At 42.0% G+C, this 21170-nt stretch overlaps 1 protein-coding gene across 2 annotated transcripts; it reads left to right on the forward strand.

Moving 5' to 3' along the window:
- Window positions 1-590: 590 nt before the first annotated feature.
- Window positions 591-11800, forward strand: TAT (tyrosine aminotransferase). Of its 2 annotated transcripts, none has more exons than XM_077288575.1 (12): window positions 591-672; window positions 1994-2276; window positions 2480-2584; window positions 3080-3147; window positions 3231-3389; window positions 3786-3924; window positions 4340-4392; window positions 4963-5115; window positions 5511-5639; window positions 9562-9645; window positions 10564-10662; window positions 10973-11800. In XM_077288575.1, exons 2-12 carry the CDS (start codon window positions 2039-2041, stop codon window positions 11114-11116), a joined length of 1371 nt encoding a protein of 456 aa, XP_077144690.1. In that variant the 5' UTR covers window positions 591-672; window positions 1994-2038; the 3' UTR covers window positions 11117-11800. The 2 variants fall into 2 exon arrangements, with proteins under 2 accessions (XP_077144690.1, XP_077144689.1); XM_077288574.1 differs by having other exon boundaries at window positions 2036-2276.
- The last annotated feature ends 9370 nt before the right edge of the window (window positions 11801-21170 follow it).

The raw sequence follows: 21170 nt of genomic DNA on the forward strand, positions 1-21170 counted from the left end.
TTGGAATGTGGGATGAAACCGGAGTACTCAGAGGAAACCCACACAAACACAGGGAGAACATACAAACTCCTTGCAGATGTTGTCCTTGGTCAACAGGTGTCGAGTCCAGGACATGTATATCTGCTGACAACCCCATTACATAGGATATTTCCTGACACTTAGCTTGGGTGGATGGTTAAGTCATCATACTGTAGGCTCAGAATGGTATAGTCAACAGGTGTCAAGTCCAGGACATGTATATCTGCTGACATTAGACAGGATATTTCCTGACACTTAGCTTGGGTGGAAGGTTAAGTCATCATACTGTAGGCAGACTGTGCTTTGCACTTACACAGTTTTGGGTCCAATGAATGTCACAAACTTGTTTACATCCATCTAGATAAGATACCAAACGCTTGTTTTCACTGTAGAGGATACTGAAACAGTTAATTGAAATTCCTTCAAAATCAGTTCAATATGGTACATAAAACGATAGGAGGGATGTTCAACAAAAGGGACACATCCCTCACTTTTCTACCAATGGGAGCAGGGAAACCAGTCCAACACCCATTTTTTGGGACTATTTTATGGACAGCTGGTGCCTAATCTGTGATTCCTGTCAGCAGTGCGTTAGAATCCCGAGCGACAAAAGAATTCCTCATCCTTCAACACGTCTGACCTAGCAAAGTGCAGGTAAATCCTCCCCAAAAATATATAAAATATTAGTTTAAAAAATTATAACGTTTTATAAATAGAATTTGTGCATTTTGTGGTTGTATTTTTTCATTCAAAAAATTAGCTGCTTCAATAGAAAACTTTTTTTCAACAATCTGTTGCATTTTTTTTCATTTAAGTATTTTTAGACATTTTGTGTATTTTTTTGTAATATAGAAAACACAATGTTATGCAATGGAGTGGCTATTTCCTTCTGAATTACCAATTTACTCATATATATATATATATGACAATTAAAAAAAACCTACATATATACTATATATATATATATAGCTCTGGCAAAAATTTAGAGGCCACCACATCAAAACCCTGTCATGGGCAGCCCAATCTCCAGACCTGAACCCCATTGAAAACCTCTGGAATGTAATCAAGAGGATGATGGATAGTCACAAGCCATCAAACAAAGAAGAACTGCTTCATTTTTTGCGCCAGCAGTGTGAGAGACTGGTGGAAAGCATGCCAAGACGCATTAAAGCTGTGATTAAATATGGTTATTCCACAAAATATTGATTTCTGAACCTTTCCTGAGTTAAAACACTATTATTGTTGTTTCTAAATAATTATGAACTTGTTTTCTTTGCATTATTGGAGGTCTAAAAGCACTGGTTTTTTTTATTTTGACCATTTCTCCTTTTCAGAAAAAAAAATACAAAATGCATTGCTTGGAAATTCAGACACATGTCAGAAGTTTATAGAATAACTGAACAATTTACATTTTACTCAAAAATATATCTCTAAAGAGACAAATCAGACAACCTGAACATTTTGCAGAGGTCTCTTAATTTTTGCCCGAGATTTAGATGCATATGTGCGTGTGTGTATGTATGCATGTATGTATGTATGTATGTATGTATGTATGTGTATATATATAATATATATATATATATATATATATATATATATATATATATATATATATATATATATATATATATACCCTTCAGTATTTCAGGAAAGCAAAACTAGAGAATTTTTTTTAACACAGATATAAATAAATTTTCCTAAAACTTTATAATATGCTGCAGTTCTATATTTTTTTTATGTGACTTTTCTCTTTAGATTGAGTTATTTTAAGCAAGTATTTTCATTAATATTTGAAGTGAAATAAACATATTATATTTTTAAAATTTATTTCTAAGAAAAAGTTTTTGTAAATTAAAATTTCCATTTACAAAGTTTTTTTTTAATACATTTTAAGCATCTAAAATCACTAAACTTTCGAGCTATCTGCTTGGTATAATTGTATTACGAATGATATGTAGTATTTTGCTTTTTGCAGAGGTGATGCATTAATAGTCTCTCATGCTCCTACGTTTTCCAGAAAATGCAGACAGATTCTTACGTCATCAAGGTGAATGGCTCCCCTGCCCACCCTAAAATCCTTGACGTTCACGTTAATATTCTGAGACCTAATGGCATTGAGAATCTTAAAACTCGAAAGCCAAGATGGGCCGTGAGAGCATCAGAAATGTCAAAAAAGACGTTCAATCCTATCCGAGCCATTGTGGACACGATGAAAGCCAAGCCTCATCCTAATAAGCCAATGATTGCCTTATCGATAGGTTAGTATTTTGATAATGTTCCTCACAAAGTAAAACTATTCCATGTATTCAGAAAAGTTTCCTTTGTCACTGCTAAAAAGTAAACATTTATATGGTTCCGATAAGGTCTCAGAGACAATAATCTTGAGTGGTCATCGTTCCAGGATAGGCAATGAAATGCAAGACTGTATTACAATAGTAATTACACAAGACCTTTATTTTAGGTGACCCCACAATATTTGGAAACCTTCCTACCGATGATGAAGTAGTTCGAGCTATGAAAGATGCAATTGATTCTCAAAAATACAATGGTTATGCTCCAAGTATAGGTAAGGCCAAAGACCACTTATTATTGACTAGTAATATATTATCCATACTTTTTTTTATGATTTTTTAATGGAGCAAAATTGTACTATAAATGTCTAAAGATAATTGTAGAGTAATTCGTATACTAGGTTACAGAACCGTAGAGTTCCTCGTATCGTATAATCCAGCAAAAAAGTAATCCAAATTGAATAATCCAGGACATTGAGAGTTATTGTTGAATGTCAAAGTGTCATCAATATTATAAAATCCAGAAGAACAATTGTTACCACTGTCCTACAATCTAGATGGACAGTAGGGTCAACAGTATGATGTTATACAGATGGACAAATGTCAACAGAATTCAGAAAAATAGTCATCAAAATCAAAGAATGCAAAAGGATAGTCATCATCGTGAAACTGGATGAACCTATCAGAGTCCAAAAGAGTACTAGTCAAGACACCAATTGTGCGAAGACTGATTTTTTGTAACCAAAACTTTAATTTTCTTGTATTTCCAGGATACCAGTGCAGCAGGGAAGTGATTGCCAAGTATTACACTTGTCCTGAAGCCCCTTTAGAAGCCAAAGTAGGTGTTAAATTGTGAGAACACCACAATCTTTTCTAGATCTTACACTCCTTCATGACATAACTATACAATTTTGCATTTAGGATGTCATCCTCACAAGCGGCTGCAGCCAGGCAATTGAGTTGGCTCTTGCAGTTTTGGCCAACCCTGGACAGAATATCTTGGTCCCACGTCCTGGATTCTCTCTCTACAAAACACTGGCTTTGTCTCTTGGCGTGGAAGTGAAACTCTATAATTTAATGGTAAGTTTCAAGAGAGATAAATCTATATTTTTCAAGTCTTGGTTGTGTGACATTGTAAACGAGTGTATTGAAGATGTGTAGAGACTACATACTGGGACGTATGTATTTGGATGAGACCAACTCATTTTAGCCTTAGTGTTCTCAAAATGGTAAAGATGTAAATAGGTTCTTATTAGATGGCTGCCCTAACTACCACATTTGGGCCTCTTTAAAAATGCAATTTGATTTTTTTTGGCACAAATTCAGAGAACAACCGTATTGGGGCAATTGTTTTCTAATGTGCACCGCGTCAAGCACCAGAGCCCCTGTGTAACTGCTACCTCTGCATCGCACCTCCATAGCCATGCCCCAGTCACTAGAAGAGTAGAACTAACCAATGATATGTTTAATTTCCAGCCAGAAAAGTCCTGGGAGATTGATTCAAAGCACATGGAATCTTTGGTGGATGACAAAACTGCTTGTATCATCATCAACAATCCATCCAATCCCTGTGGCTCGGTGTTCAGCAAAAAACATTTGCAAAAAATAATCGCAGGTAAGTAGAATGGATTGTGACTATGGACTCTCTAGCTAATCTACCTTATGTATAGGCATTGATGGATAGACCTTTCCGTATAGCATAGCTAAAAAAAAGTGACAGAAGAAATCCACCCGATAATAGTGGGAAGTTGGGTTGGATTAAGAGCTCTTGGGTAGGCACTGATGAGATAGCACCAATCAATCGGGGCTCATAGATATTGCTAGTGCCTTTTCGGTGGCACTGGCTACATTATGACCAATACTTTGCTTGGCTATGTAACAACCAACACTGTTGGCTCTTAGAAAAAAAAAATTAACTATGCCTCTATACTTGGAATTTTTGATCTGCCCAACACTTTTTATAAAATGCATTGTCATCGTACTTGACCAATACAGCACTACTTTATTAACTTGTACATCTCTTCACACAGTGGCCTCCAGACAATGTGTACCTATCTTGACTGATGAAATATATGGTGACATGGTGAGTTCTTCGTTTTTTCTTAAGCTTATTACTTTAGATTTTTCACTTTTATATGAGTTCTTCTATGATGTGAAAATTGTCTCTACCAGCTTTGATCTCGTGGTGGGCCGATGGTGGGCTTGTGATTTCACATAGCAGCCAATCAGAACAAGCAGAGCTGTAGTATACAGGAGAGGAGACGGAGAACTGCAACCCGAGCCACTTATGTTGGTTTAAATTCAGATTGTGAGACTTCTTCAGAGGTCCTCACTTGATCTGACGCCTACTCCTTCCTGTCACTCAGACACTCCAGATGTCAGGATGATTTTGCAGTTTGCGTGCTCTTTTGATGTTATCTTTTTATTTGTTATTTGGCTACGATGTTCAATATCTGGTCTCCTAAACGGCTACAGATGTTTATTACATATTGAATGGAAAATAACTCGTAAAGTAGAGAACAAATTAACTCATTTTTATTGCAACAAAGACAGCAAAATTACTATTATTTATTGTCGCCTTTACATTATTTTAATTACCGTAATTTGCTTTCATATAATTAATCATAAATTAATAAAAATTCCTTTCTTCCAGGTTTTTGAGTACGGTGCATTCCAGGCATTAGCCCCATTGAGTACTAATGTACCAATTCTGTCCTGTGGTGGTCTCGCTAAACGTTGGTTGGTCCCAGGATGGCGAATGGGCTGGATCTTAATCCACGATCGGAAAGAAATCTTTGGCAAGGAGGTAAATATATATAGATGTTTATTGAAATGTTATACAATAAATGAACACAATAATGATGAAAATTAATCTAAATTTACATAAATTTTAATTTATATGGGGGCAGCACAGTGGTTAGCACAGCAGCCTTGCAGCGCTGGAGTACTGAGTTGTCCCACCAAGGACAACATCTGCAAGGAGTTTGTATGTTCTCCCCATGTTTGCGTGGGTTTTCTCTGGGTTCTCCGGTTTCCTCTTACATTCCAAAGACATACTAATAGGGAATTTAGATTGTGAGCCCCATCGGGGACAGCCATGATGATGTGTGCAAACTGTAAAGTGCTGCAGAATATGTTAGCGCTATATAAAAATACAGATTATAAGATTATATATCTAATATTGATCGTGTTTCATTTCAGATCCGAGAAGGACTTGTAAGACTCAGCCAAAGAATCCTTGGCCCATGTACCATTGTTCAGGGCGCTCTTGATCATATAATGAAAAGGACACCTCAGCATTTTTATGAAAACACAATAAACTTCATTAAGGTAAGTCTTCATTAAGGTCGTACCCCATGGAAACCATAAATGGTTATTGAAAAATGTCCTGTAAATGTCACTTGAGTTAGTAAAATGCTGGGGTGAACCTAGTAGTAGAGGACCTTGAATAGTGGAAGACCTTTACTGGTAGTGAAATTTTAATAGTCATGGACCTTTAGTACCAGTAGATATTGTGGCTGGGTTTAGATGTGGTGAACAATTAGTATTTATAAATCTGTAGTGGTGGTGAAATCTTAGTAGTAGTGGTCCTTTTGAAGTGGTCGATATTCAGAGGTGGTAGACAGTAGTGGATAAACTTTTCTGGTGGCATATGACTTTCAGTGGCAGTGAACCCTTAGTACTAGCGGACCTTTAGAAGTGGTATACATTTAGTAGTGATGAATATTTAGATGTGGTGGATCTTTAGTAGTGGTGAAAATGTAGAGGTTGTGGACCTATAGTAGTGATGGATATTTAGAAATAGTGGCGAATATTTAGAGGTGGATGACCTTCAGTAGTGGTGTATAATTAGATGTGGTGGACCTTTAGTAGTGGTGAATAATTAGAGGTGATGGATATTTAGAGGTGGTGGACCTTTAGTAGTGGAGGATATTTAGAGGTGGTGGACCTTTAGTAGTAGAGGATATATAGAGATGGTGGACCTTTAGGGAATCTTTAGTAGTGATAGACCTTTAGAAACACTGCAATTTGACTAGTAGTGAATACTTAGTCGTAGTCTTTTAGTAGTGGTGTGCATTAAGAGATGGTAGACCTTTAAAGGGAACCTAGGACGACCAACTTTCAGCCCTGATATACAGCATTCTAATATGCTGTATATATGAATCCAATCCAGCCTGCAAGACAAGAAAAACACCTGTTATTATGCTCAACTACAGGGCGGTCGGGTCCGATGGGAGTCGCTTTCTCGGTCTGGTGCCTACTAGCTTCTTGTGATACAGTCTTCTTTCTGTGCATCGTGTGGATGACGTGTCCTATGTCATCCACACAGTGTCCCCCCTGCGCTCTTGTGCAGGAGTACTTTTATCTGTTCTGTTGAGGGCAGAGCAAAGTACTGCAGTGCGCAGGCATCGGGAAAGGTCAAAGAACCCCGAATCATGCACATTGCAGTACATTACTAGGCCCTGGTGAGGGTACTGAAGTACGCCTGCAAAGGACCAAAATGATGGAGACACTGTGTGACTTAGGACACGTCATGCACACAATGCACAGAATGAGGACAGTATCGAAAGAAAAAAGGTGGCACGACTGCGACACCCATCAGACCCAACCCCACGTTTTTCTTGTGTTGCAGGCCAGATTGGGGGCCTATATACAGCATATTAGAATGCCGTATATAAGGCCTGAAAGGTGGTGACCTTATCTCACATGGGACAAACCTGGTGGCAGGTTCCCTTTAATATTGGTGGTTTTCTGATGGTGGTGGACCTTTAGAGGTGTTGGACTATTTTGGATTTGTGCATCTTTGGTGCTGGTAGACCTTTAGTAGCAGTGGAACTTTAGTGGTGGTAAAACCTTACTAGTAGTGGGCCTTTTGTAGTGTTGAATATTTAAAAGGTATTGGAACTTTAGTAGTGGCTGATTTTCAATAGTAGAAGACCTTTAGTAGTGGCAAATCTTTAGTGGTAGTGGACCGTTACTAGTGATTAGTAGTGGTAGACTTTTAATGGTGGAGTACTTGTTGGAGCTTAAGATATCTATGCTAATTAAAAATTAGTATAATTACTTATACTCATACTTATACTTATTTTTGCTATTCTTTGGCTGAAGGGCAGTTATTCTTCTTTCTCAATCCCAAAATTGTCTTAACTTTCGGATTAATAACATCCACGCTTCCTCACAATCTCAACATTTTGTAGTATTTCTAGTGACATCATCTATGTAGCGCATCCTTGTTTGCTATAATATAAGCAGGTTCACCCCAAAAACTCAGGTTGCACCTCTGCCATACTGTACTAAAGCAGCCACAATTTTTACCAACAACCCCCTTTCCTTCTCAAGGTCAACACCTTCAGTGCTGCTCACATGATTCTCAAAGGAAAGTGAAAAGTTATTAGCAATATTGGCAAATAGCTTCTGGCTATACCATGTTAATCAGAATCTAGGTTGATAATTATATGTACAGTATGGAAGTGATTAGTGTCGGACTGGGGTGCCAAGGGCCCACCAGTAACCAACTCCAAGGCCCCACTTTTAAGCTACATGCAAATGTGACATTATCCTCAATCACAAATTTATATAACAATGAACTGGGTAGATTGTTAAATGAATAAGATGCTGCCTTCATTTGTACATAGTGATTGAAATATATTGTGTCAAGTACTACTCATAAAAGAGAGTGGTGGCCCACCAGAGGATTTTCCGATTCTCCTGTGGGTCAGACCAAGCCTGGAAGTGATACTGATTCAACTCACCATATAGAGCCCTCAAAATTGAAATCCTACAAAGTATTGCTCCATAGTTTTGGTGTCACTCCAAAATGAGAATTGAGCAATATATCCCAAATAATTAACTAAATTGCAAAACTATGACCCTGAAGTTGGCAAATACCGTATTTTCCGGCGTATAAGACGACTTTTTAACCCCTAAAAATTGTCCCAAAAGTCGGGGGTCGTCTTATACGCCAGGTACGGCATGTGCAGGGAGCGATCCTGGATGTTCCCAGGGTCTGAAGGAGAGGAGACTCTCCTTCAGGCCCTGGGATCCATATTCATGTAAAAAATAAAGAATAAAAATAAAAAATATGTATATACTCACCCCTCCGAGAAGCCTGGCTGTCACCGCTGCAAGCGTCTGCCTCCGTTCCTAAGAATTGCAGAGCGTGAAGGACCTTCGATGACGTCACGGTCAGGTGACCGGTCACATGAGCGGTCACGGACCAATCACAGGACTGCGACGTCATCGAGGGTCCTTCATGCTCTGCAATTCTTAGGAACGGAGGCAGACGCTTGCAGCAGTGACAGCCAGGCTTCTCGGAGGGGTGAGTATATACATATTTTTTATTTTTATTCTTTATTTTTAACATGAATATGGATCCCAGGGCCTGAAGGAGAGTCTCCTCTCCTTCAGACCCTGGGAACCACACGCCGTATAAGATGACTGGGCGTATAAGATGACCCCCGTCTTATACAGCGGGCATATCCCAAATTCCATATTTTATAGGGAAAAGTTGGGGGTCGTCTTATACGCCCAGTCGTCTTATACACCAGAAAATACGGTAAGTGCTAAGTAGGTCAGCCAAAACAATGCTGAATGGACATAGTGGCTTCTTTTTGAAACCATTAGTCACTTCAATGTCATCTTCATAAGTTTCACACAGACAGGAAGACAACCTGACATCAGGTAGCACCAACAAAATGCCAGCTAGAATGGAACCGGTTACTTTTTTGACCGCCATTAATATAAGGTGTATCCCATGCACCACTCCGTGTCCCATGCAGACTTAGTACAGCCCCTCCACTAGGTTGTAAAAATTGTATGTACTCCTAAAATCCAAGGCACCTGGTATCTTCTTTCCACAAAAAAAATTTTTCTTGACACCATTGTACAGAATGGAAAATTAGCAACATTTCGGCCACACATGGCCTTTGTCAAGCCAAGAAAACAATTGCCTTGATTTTTTTGGTGTACATATTTTTGACCAACATTACCTATTAATACCTCTTCTAAACATAAAATAGATCCAGACTATATAGATTCCTTTAGCATAAAGCTGTTTTAGGTATATTTCTAGTTGATTTCCGTATAGAAAAACATTGGGTTGTTGCGTCAAGGTACGGGTCATGGCTTTGGCACTGGTCTTATCTGATATTATTCACTTTACTCTTTACTTTGGCTTCAAATTATTCAGAGTCAATTATTTTTTATCGGAACATCAGTTGAAATTTACTTTTTCTTGTGTACTTTTTTGCAGTCTAATGCTGACCTATGCTACAATACTCTGGCCACCGTCCCTGGACTTTGCCCCATCCGACCAGCGGGAGCCATGTATTTCATGGTAAGTAATCTATTGGCCAGATAACCATGTGTTGTAAATTTTCAGATATCATTTGATCTAGAACAGATCTATGAACAACTCTAGGGTTAGTCATAGTTGAAATATACTTAGAAGATCTCTACTTAGCCCTGGCGCAAAAAAACAAATTTTCTGGTAACAAAATGTAACAAAAAAACACGAGATTAAGCACGGAAGGAATTGAAACTTTCGTCTTATATCTTATTCTCTTTGTGAACAAGTAGTACAGACTGAGGCAATCAAAATGCTTCTCAACAATGGAAGCAATTGTTTTTTTTTTGGTGTAGGGCTTTTGGTGGACCAAATCGGTCTATACTGGAATCATACCACTAGCGATAACCTGGAATAATCATGAATGGAATTAATCAAGGTCTTAGACACTTCTTCAACTTGATTATGAAATCAGAGATATTTTTCTACTTTTTTCCGCGGAAGTGCAATTTGCATAGCCACCGATCCACACACTGATGAACTTCATTGCTGTTCTTTGGGGCTAATTTTTTTTCGTTGCTGAAATTACAGTAGGAGACCACTTGTTGATCACCCATCTGATACATAGGGCTCCATAGTCCTGAATTTTGGCAGCGTAGACACGCCACCCCTTCATTAATTTCTATGGTACTGATGGAGTGCTCCAGCACTCCTAGAGACAATTAATGTTGGTGCACATGCTTCACCATCGCTCCATTCAAACATCCGGACAACAGAGTTCTTGGGAATCCCAGCGATCGGCAAATTTACCTATAACTTATGGACAGGCGATAACTTGCAATCTCAGTACAACTCTTGGGAGTTAGACAAAAGTCCGGAACCATCTCAGTAACTGTGCAATGGGCAGTCACAATAAAAGGCGAATAGTGGTCTCTCCCGAAAGTAAAACATGTTCATCTCCTTCTGTAGGTCGGTATCGACATGGAACATTTTCCAGAATTTCAGAGTGATGTGGATTTCACGGAAAGAATGATCTCTGAACAGTCGGTCTTCTGTCTTCCTGCTACGGTAGGTCTTTCTTTTTTTGATCATTGATCCTAACACCTCTTTTATGTGCAGTAAATCTTGTATTTGCACAGTAATACAACGTTATAAAGAAAAATATAAAAAATGCAAACTTCCTGTAGTAAAACACATTCATAATATGGACTCCAGGTGGCAACTCTTTCATTTAGCGCAGCGCCACATGGTAACATAGCTCTGTTATATAGATGAAATCTATACTATATATCATGTAGGGATAATAAAGATTTTTTTTGGAAATTGAAAAACCTTCTAATCACAGTTATATATATTTTTTTCTTTTCCATCACCACAGTGTTTTGAATATCCTAATTTCTTTCGAATCGTTCTCACGGTTCCTGAGGAGATGATGGTTGAGGCCTGCCGACGCATCCGAGAATTCTGCGCAGAGCATTATCAGGACAGTGACGCCGCGCAGGACCTGGAGTGTGATAAATGAGCTAATGTGATAGTTCCTCCATAACTCCACCACCCCAAAATGGTCACCTTACTTCCAGTTATACTCCACGCCCAACCGTATATCATAGTTTATTGGTTTTTGTATGTCTTGTTGAGAACGACAATATGGTATCTCCTCTGTCCGCGGATCTGAATACATAGGTACCCGGGAGGGCCTGTATATAAATGTACAAACGTCAACTCTAATATAGGCAAAATTTTACTAACTTTCTTGAGTAAATATCCAATTTCCCATTATTTATTATTGTTACCAGATGTTTGGAAACTGTTCTTTAGTTCTATGACCTAAAAAACTCATTGCACATGCACAGGCATCCTCTACGATTGCAGAGATCTGGAAACGAGGCAAATTGGCTAGGAAAAGTGTGTGACGACCCCCACAATTCTGGTTGTGCACTATTTTTCCTCCAATGAAATGTTCCTTCATTTCTATAATAATCCAAAATTCAGGGGCGATAGCGGAAAGGACAATAAAACAATAGCTTCTCACCTTGTTATTACAGTCCTGCCGTGATAAATAATACTATGTTTGCATATAATATTATAGACTGTAGTGTGTTGTTTATCACGTGCTCGAAATGCATGCAGTCTTACTATACTATATATCTATTGTAAATTAAATAAGTTATTGTGTTTTTTGTATGAATAAATATTATTAAAAGAACCGTGTAATTATTGATAATTCTTGGCTTTGCCCAAATTATGGCGCCACATATGGCAACAAGTAGTGACCATCTAACAAATATGAGGGTGTAGGGGCAACATCCGGCTGAGCTTTGACCTGGATCTTGTGGTGTGATATCAATATATCAGACAGGCGGAATTTTATCTGTAGGATTGTACTGTTGACCTGAAAGATAAGCGGATCCCAATGTCCAGCTGTGGCAACTTTACACCACTCAATCTGACACTCAGCATTGTGCTTGGTGATGTAAGGCTGCATGCAGCTGCTTGGCCATGAAGTTAATAATAATTTTTATTTATATGGCGCCAACATATTCCGCAGCACTTTACAATTAAGCGGGGACATGTACAGACAAATTCAATACAAGTTAAGACAATTTAAACAGTGACATTAGGAGTGAGGTCCCTGCTCGCGAGCTTACAATCTACAAGGAAATGGGGGGACACAATAGGTGAAAAGTTCTTGTTATTTCAGGTCTGGCAATTATAATACATAGGGATTTTCATATAAAGCTGCATGATCCGGTCATCAGCCCGTGTGTTTAAGTGCAATAGTCAAGTATCAAGTGCAGTTATCATGTGCATGGAGGGTGTGGAGACAGATGAATAGTGTAGGGGGCAGATTCAGAGTAATATTTGGAAGGAGGGAACAGGGCAAAGTTAGATTACTGAGTAGTTGATGTGGTAGGCTTGTTTGAAGAGATGGGTTTTTAGAGCGCGCTTGTGGTGGGGGCGCAGTGTTGGTGCTGACGTTAATAACAGGAATCCTGGACTCTGCAGTTATGGGGTCAGCAAAGTGTTGGTGACTTTTCTGCACTCTATTCCTCAGCACTCGGTCCCCCACTCTAACGTTTTGTGGTTTCCACTTTGTAGCGGAGCTGCTGCAGTTCCTTCCACTTCTCACTAACATCACTCACAGGTGATGGAGGAAGATTTAGGAGGCAGAAATGTCATGAACAGACTTGCTACGTGGCTCCTATTACAAGACCGCGCTGGTATCAGTGAGCTCCGCACCACCGGCCATTCTGTCACATGTTAGCAAAGGCAGACGACATGGCGGGGGGCCGGAGATTAAACACTAAGGGCAAGGGGCCGGAGGATATACACCAGGAGCAATGGATGTTATACACCAGGGGGCAACGAGACTGAAGGAGACTGGAGATCAAAGATTAAAAGGCATTTTCCAATACTTGTCTTTATATAGTGAGTGTATGTATAGATACACACACAAACAAGGACACATCTACAATGGGGTGCAGAAGTGGCAGTTGCGTTTGCGCCCTGGTGCTTGAAGTTGCCCAATGTCCCCATTGTCACATATAAATACACTTATATATGGCACATAGTGAATTTTAAAACACATCTATGCCTGATGAAGAGACCTGTGTAGTCTCGAAAGCTTGCAATTTGTTACCATCTTTTCAGTTCGCCATTAAAAGGTATCAACCACTGAGGACTCTCAATTCGAAATATTTTCGTGAATTTTAAACACATTTTTGCTTCAGTTAGTAATAAAATATCACTGCCCACATTTCTTCTTAAGAAGTCTTTCAGTCTAAACAACTTTCAGATGATTTTGCATGATCTGAGCTCATCCACATGAAACGGCTTCTGGTTTTATTTTAGTTGATGCAACAGCTCCACAATATTGGTTGTTGGATGGAGAAGGGGACTTTATGTGTCACCAGATGTGGTGTTCATCAAGCTATGCAGTCCAACTACTTACATACAAAGGGAAGGAAATATAGCACTAGTGTTAGATGAGGACACGTGTTTGCATATGGCTGTTTCTTTTTGGGATTATTCTACGTACTGATATTATACTCCACAGCAGCATTCCCTATTCTGCTGGTGCAGTCACTGTGTACATATATTACATTACTGATCCTGAGTTACATCCTCTATTATACCCCAGAGCTGCACTCACTATTCTGCTGGTGCAGTCACTGTGTACATATATTACATTACTGATCCTGAGTTACATCCTGTATTATACCCCAGAGCTGCACTCACTCTTCTGCTGGTGCAGTCACTGTGTACATACATTACATTACTGATCCTAAGTTACATCCTGTATTATACCCCAGAGCTGCACTCACTATTCTGCTGGTGCAGTCACTGTGTACATACATTACATTACTGATCCTGAGTCACATTCTGTATTATACCCCAGAGCTGCACTCACTATTCTGCTGGTGCAGTCACTATGTACATACATTACTGATCCTGAGTTACATCCTGTATTATACCCCAGAGCTACACTCACTATTCTGCTGGTGCAGTCATTGTGTACATACATTACATTCCTGATCCTGAGTTACATCCTGTATTATACCCCAGAGTGCCTGTATTATACCCCAGAGCTGCACTCACTATTCTGCTGGTGCAGTCACTGTGTACATACATTACCTTACTGATCCTCAGTTACATCCTGTATTATACCCCAGATCTGCACTCACAATTCTGCTGGTGCAGTCACTGTGTACATACATTACATTACTGATCCTGAGTTACATCCTGTATTATACCCCAGAGCTGCACTCACTATTCTGCTGGTGCAGTCATTGTGTACATACATTACATTCCTGATCCTGAGTTACATCCTGTATTACACTCCAGAGCTGCACTCACTATTCTGCTGGTGCAGTCACTGTGGACATACATTACTGATCCTGAGTCACATTCTGTATTATACCCCAGAGCTGCACTCACTATTCTGCTGGTGCAGTCACTGTGTACATACATTACATTACTGATCCTGAGTTACATCCTGTGTTATACCCCAGAGCTGCACTCATTATTCTGCTGGTGCAGTCACCGTGTACACAGGGCAGTTTCTAGCCCAAAAATGACACAGGGCGAGAGTAGGAAATTTTTTAATAAATTATAATTTGCCTTTAACTTATATAGAACTTGGGGAAAAGGGACAAGTATGCTAATTATTAACGGTGAGAACAAAGTTGTAGGTAAATAATATCTATTAATTATTTTGGAAACAGATCCTAAAAATTGTAGGTTGCAGATTTATGAGAAACTGACTCTTCTAGATTTAGCCGCTGCAAAAGCATTAATAGCTTCCGAATAATTCAGCTTTTCTGCCAGTTCATTTTCTAATTCCAGGTCACATTTACTAATCTCTTCTAAAAGGAGATTGGCGAGACTTTCCCCAGATGTATCAGTAGCAGGACGATAGCCAATAAAATGTTCCTTTATTGCTACGTGATCATCATCTATATCAACAAATCTTAAGGTGTATGACAACTGTTCAGTGTGACCTGCATCTTGTGTGCAGTCCAACATTATTGAAAAATACTTAGATCTTTTGGCTTTTTCTAGAATACATTTCTTCACCTGAGAGGCCATCAAGCAGATAATTTCATTTTGAATTAAATTTCCACAGTAATGTGTATGGATTTCCTGGGAAGTAATTCGTTTTAAATGATCTCTCATTACTGGTTCAAATTTTCCAAGAAGCTCTATAAGCCCAAGGAAATGTCCATTATTTGGTGTAAACAATGTATTTGACGATCCTCGAAAAGCTAAATTATTGGTTGCCAGGTATACAGTTACTGCCATAACTCTTTCCAACACTTCTCGCCTGGGTGAGGATGCCACCAGACTGCCAAAGATGAGGTAAGTCAGCTGGGCCCCCTCCCGGGTTTCATGCTGTGGGGCATGCCAAATCAGCATGCCCCAAGGGTGGTTGGGGGGGGGGCAGGTGTGGGGGTCCCCATCCAAAAAAAAAGGCTAGCCCAACCCATCCCATCCCTCAGACCCCCTCACCTGTTCAGTGTGTCAGTGCCCTCTGCCCTCTGAGTCTGAGCGCGCTCAGACTGCTAAATGGGGCTGCTGGGAAGGGAAGGACTAATCCATAGGCAGGGGGTGGGCATTTTTGCTATACTGCTACCACTGTCAGACTAGACTGCAGCCTGTCCTGTCCAGCATTGAAATTGGCAACAGCCAGGCAGCCTAGTCTGACAGTGATAGTGTGTGTGCTTAGCTCTTTGATCACTGTCTCAGGGAGCGCCCGTGCTCAGCCGAGAGCGCGGCGCCCCTGCTATCAGTGTGGGAGTGGCCGAGCTGCCTCATCCTGGCTGTTCATTCTCGCTGTTCATCCAGCGCGGAGCGGAGGTGAGTCATACCTCCCAACTTTTGAAGATGGGAAAGAGGGACAAAGTTTGCGGCGCGCTTTGCGCGCCGCGGCAAATTTTAGGCCACGCCTCTGACCACACCCATTCATAATTAGTCACACCCATATCCACATCCCAACCACACCCATTTAGCACTGCCGATCACACTGTTTCATATACAATAATTATAAACAAAAAAATATGGCCACACAGTGCCCCATACTGTATAATGGCCACACATGATGCTCCATACTGTATAATGAACACACATGACGCTCCATACTGTATAATGGCCACACATGATGCTCCATACTGTATAATGAACACACATGATGCTCCATACTGTATGACCGCACATGATGCTCCATACTGTATAATGACCGCACATGATGCTCCATACTGTATAATGACCCCACATGATGCTCCATACTGTATAATGGCCGCACATGATGCTCCATACTGTATAATGAACACACATGATGCTCCATACTGTATGACCGCAAATGATGCTCCATACTGTATAATGACCGCACATGATGCTCCAGACTGTATAATGACCGCACATGATGCTCCATACTGTATAATGACCCCACATGATGCTCCATACTGTATAATGACCGCACATGATGCTCCATACTGTATAATGACCGCACATGATGCTCCATACTGTATGACCGCAAATGATGCTCCATACTGTATAATGACCGCACATGATGCTCCAGACTGTATAATGACCGCACATGATGCTCCAGACTGTATAATGACCGCACATGATGCTCCATACTGTATAATGGCCGCACATGATGCTCCATACTGTATAATGAACACACATGATGCTCCATACTGTATGACCGCAAATGATGCTCCATACTGTATAATGACCGCACATGATGCTCCAGACTGTATAATGACCGCACATGATGCTCCATACTGTATAATGACCCCACATGATGCTCCATACTGTATAATGACCGCACATGATGCTCCATACTGTATAATGACCGCACATGATGCTCCATACTGTATGACCGCAAATGATGCTCCATACTGTATAATGACCGCACATGATGCTCCAGACTGTATAATGACCGCACATGATGCTCCAGACTGTATAATGACCGCACATGATGCTCCAGACTGTATAATGACCGCACATGATGCTCCAGACTGTATAATGACCGCACATGATGCTCCAGACTGTATAATGACCGCACATGATGCTCCAGACTGTATAATGACCGCACATGATGCTCCATACTGTATAATGGCCGCACATGATGCTCCATACTGTATAATGGCCACACATGATGCTCCATACTGTATAATGGCCGCACATGATGCTCCATACTGTATAATGGCCACACATGATGCTCCATACTGTATAATGACCGCACATGATGCTCCATACTGTATAATGACCGCACATGATGCTCCATACTGTACAATGACCGCACATGATGCTCCATATTGTATAATGACCGCACATGATGCTCCATACTGTATAATGACCGCACATGATGCTCCATACTGTATAATGGCCACACATAATGCTCCATACTGTATAATGACCGCACATGATGCTCCATACTGTATAATGACCGCACATGATGCTCCATATTGTATAATGACCACACATGATGCTCCATACTGTATAATGACATACAGGCACGCAGCTCACACACAGGCACGCAGCTCACACGCACGCAGCTCACAAACACATGCAGCTTTGACACAAATGCATCACACACGCAGCCATCACACACACACGCAGCCATCACACACACACACACGCAGCCATCACACACACACACACGCAGCCATCACACACACACACGCAGCCATCACACACACACACACACGCAGCCATCACACACACATGCAGCCATCACACACACACGCAGACATCACACACGCAGCCATCACACACACACACACACGCAGCCATCACACACACACGCAGCCATCACACACACGCAGCCATCACACACACACAGCCATCACACACACACAGCTATCACACACACACAGCCATCACACACACACAGCCATCACACACACACAGCCATCACACACACACAGCCATCACACACACACAGCCATCACACACACACAGCCATCACACACACGCAGCCATCACACACACACAGCCATCACACACACACGCAGCCATCACACACACGCAGCCATCACACACACACAGCCATCACACACACACACGCAGCCATCACACACACGCAGCCATCACACACACACACACGCAGCCATCACACACACACAGCCATCACACACACACACCCAGCCATCACACACACACACACGCAGCCATCACACACATCACACACACACAATCTCCTCTGTGATGCAGGGGCGGCTGATGTCCATGTGCAGCTCTCTGCTGAAGTCTTCAGTCTCCTGCTCACAGCTCTGCACTATCCCGGCACCTCCCCCGTCTCTCCTTCTCTGCCGGGATAGCAGCTAAGAGCAGAAGCCGGAGCTCCGTGCACACACAGCCAGAGGTAGTGAATCGCTGACCTTTCTTCTTGATTGCTGCAGGCTCTCTCCTTCAGCGTGGCAGCGCCGCACAGGGGGCGGGAGGGGGGGGGGGTGTTGCGCGGGCGGTCAGGAGGCAGCTTTTATATAAAAAAAAAAAAAAACAGGCTCTCTCTACGTCCCGGAAGTGGGCGGGGCTTCACCGGCGGCCGCAAATTCGGGATTTTAAATGCCCGAAGCGGGACAGCGGGACCCCGGTGCCAAAGCGGGACTGTCCCGCTGAAATCGGGACGGTTGGGAGGTATGGGTGAGTGGCGGCGCCGAGGTGGCCGCAACCATTATGTGCGGTGCGGGGGGGGGGGCGCGGCGACGCGAGGCGATGATCTGACCGCTCAGCTGTCAGATTTGCAGCTGAGTTCGGGCAGGGCGCGCCCGCGCTCAGCACTGAGCGCGGCATCCGCGCCCCTGACAGCCCTTAAACAGCAGCAGCAGCGGGCAGGGGACCACCGGGGCCCGAGGCCTCTCCTGCGCCCCCCGGCCCCACGGCGCCCCGTGTGGCCGCCCTGCCCGCCCTGTTGAAGAAACGGCCCTGCGTGTACATACATTACATTACTGATCCTGAGTTACATCCTGTAGATCTTTTATCATAAAAATGAAAAACATAACAATAATAATAACAGAAACAAAACAGAAATATCAGCCAGAAAATAGTCAGTATAATGAACACTGGTCCAGCCGCTCATCCTCTCCTCTCACACATATTATATATACAGAATAACTAATAATAACTAACATTAAGTACTTACACCTTCTGGTTCGGTCACCAAACTAAATTATAGCAAACAATATAAACAATAGCACACAAAAACAAATTAACAATAGCAAACAAAGGCTATATACACATACATATTTATTATTATTATTATTATTATTATTATTATTATTTTTTTTTTTTTAATTTTTATTTGTATTATTTTTTATTTTTATTTATTTATTTATTTATTTTATAAATAAAATAACCACAAACTATGCAAATATATACAATACTAAGCTAACCACCACCCCACACTCAAGCGCACCATTCCCAACCTCCGCACTGACCTGAGAGCTGGTCCTGCGTCTCATGCCTCAGTTCATGTCCAACGTCCATAGGCCAGATCAGGCAGTGCCAGTTTTTCCCCGAAACAACTCAGTGTCCCATAGTCCCACAAGATAAACCTACCTCCCCCCTTTTCCCACCACCCAACCTAACACCTACACCCAAATTTATATCCCCATATACAATATATACAGCAGCACACACCACAATAATCACAAATCACGAAGCCCAAGTTCGGCGCCTGCAGCCCTACATCACCGTATAATGGTCAAACAAAACAAAAATCTACAGTGTCAGCAGCAGCCCACCACCAGGAAAGGAGATGACCAGACTAGGGCACACTAAAAGAAAAGCCCCTCCAGAGGAGAGCGGCCCTCCGTGTGCCCAGTCTCCCATACTCCAGAGAGCGCACCTTCACCAGGTCACCGAGTATGGTCCTAAACACATCGTCCACTGGGAGGATTTTTCGTTGCGTCGATACTAAGCACCATGCGTTCCACGTGTGATACCTAACCACTGCGCTAACTAGAAATAAGGTGCAGCGGTCCCGACCACCCAGGTCTCCGAATGCTCCATAGGCCCATTCCGCATAGGAGAGACCGGCCAGCCGAGACCAGCCAATGAAGGTGCCCACCTCTGTGTTGAAGGGACAATGAAGCAGGAAGTGGTCCATGCTTTCTGGCAAGGTACCACAATGCTCCGGAGGACAATTCCTGTCCTCAGAGCTCCTACACTTCAGATTGTCCCTCACACACAGTTTCCCATGAAAGCAGCGCCAAGCCAAGTCCCAAAACTTCGAGGGGATCCTGATAGAATTCAAAAGATGCAAACCCACCCCAAGATCCCAACTTAGGCAGTCCCTGAGCACCAGAGGCCTCTGGAAATGGGTCAACAGAACCCTATTGTCAAGCAGTTTCCTAGGCAGAGTCCTGATCTCCCACATTCCCAGATCCCACCGACGAATTACCTTCAGAACCAAGGTAGCATAAGACGGAAGATGTCCATGCGGTGTGCGAAGATCCTTCACTTGCCCTCCTGTCTCCCATTCCTGGAAGAAAGGCTGAAACCATCCCCTACAGGAGAATACCCACGGAGAAGCCCTCTCTTTCCAGAGGTTTGCAATATTGATCTTAATGAAGGTATCCACAAGGAATACCACAGGGTTGACCATACCCAACCCTCCTAGTCTCCTCGTACGGTAAGTAACCTCCCTCTTGACCAGGTTCAGTCTATTCCCCCATAACAGTTGGAAGAACAAACTGTAGACCCGAGTCCAGAGAGATTCCGGCAAGATGCACACACTGCCCAGATAAATCAGTAAAGGGAGCAGGTAAGTTTTGATCAGGTTTACCCTTTCCCTTAGGGTCAAAGACCAACCCTTCCATTGGTTCACCTTCTGAGTGGCGATCTCTAGCCTGCTGTCCCAATTTTGTTTGGGGTAATCCCCCTGGCCAAATTCGATGCCAAGGACTTTTGCAGAGACTTTGGGTCCTGGAAGGGTGTCCGGGAGATCAAAACCAGGATCTCCTCCTCCCAGCCAGAGACTCTCACACTTATCCCGGTTGATCTTGGACCCGGATGCCTCCGAGTAGCGATCTACCTCTGACATCAGCCACCCTGCCTCCTCGTGA

Source organism: Ranitomeya variabilis, chromosome 2, assembly GCF_051348905.1.
Source record: "Ranitomeya variabilis isolate aRanVar5 chromosome 2, aRanVar5.hap1, whole genome shotgun sequence".
Lineage (NCBI taxonomy): Eukaryota > Metazoa > Chordata > Amphibia > Anura > Dendrobatidae > Ranitomeya > Ranitomeya variabilis.

Bases quoted from the DNA above. Each gene is read 5' to 3' on its own strand.
- TAT (XM_077288575.1), top strand. From the start codon at position 2,039: ATGCAGACAGATTCTTACGTCATCAAGGTGAATGGCTCCCCTGCCCAC. The intron at 4,393-4,962 runs GTGAGTTCTTCG...CCTTTCTTCCAG, and splicing joins ATGAAATATATGGTGACATG to GTTTTTGAGTACGGTGCATT. The intron at 5,640-9,561 runs GTAAGTCTTCAT...ACTTTTTTGCAG, and splicing joins ACACAATAAACTTCATTAAG to TCTAATGCTGACCTATGCTA.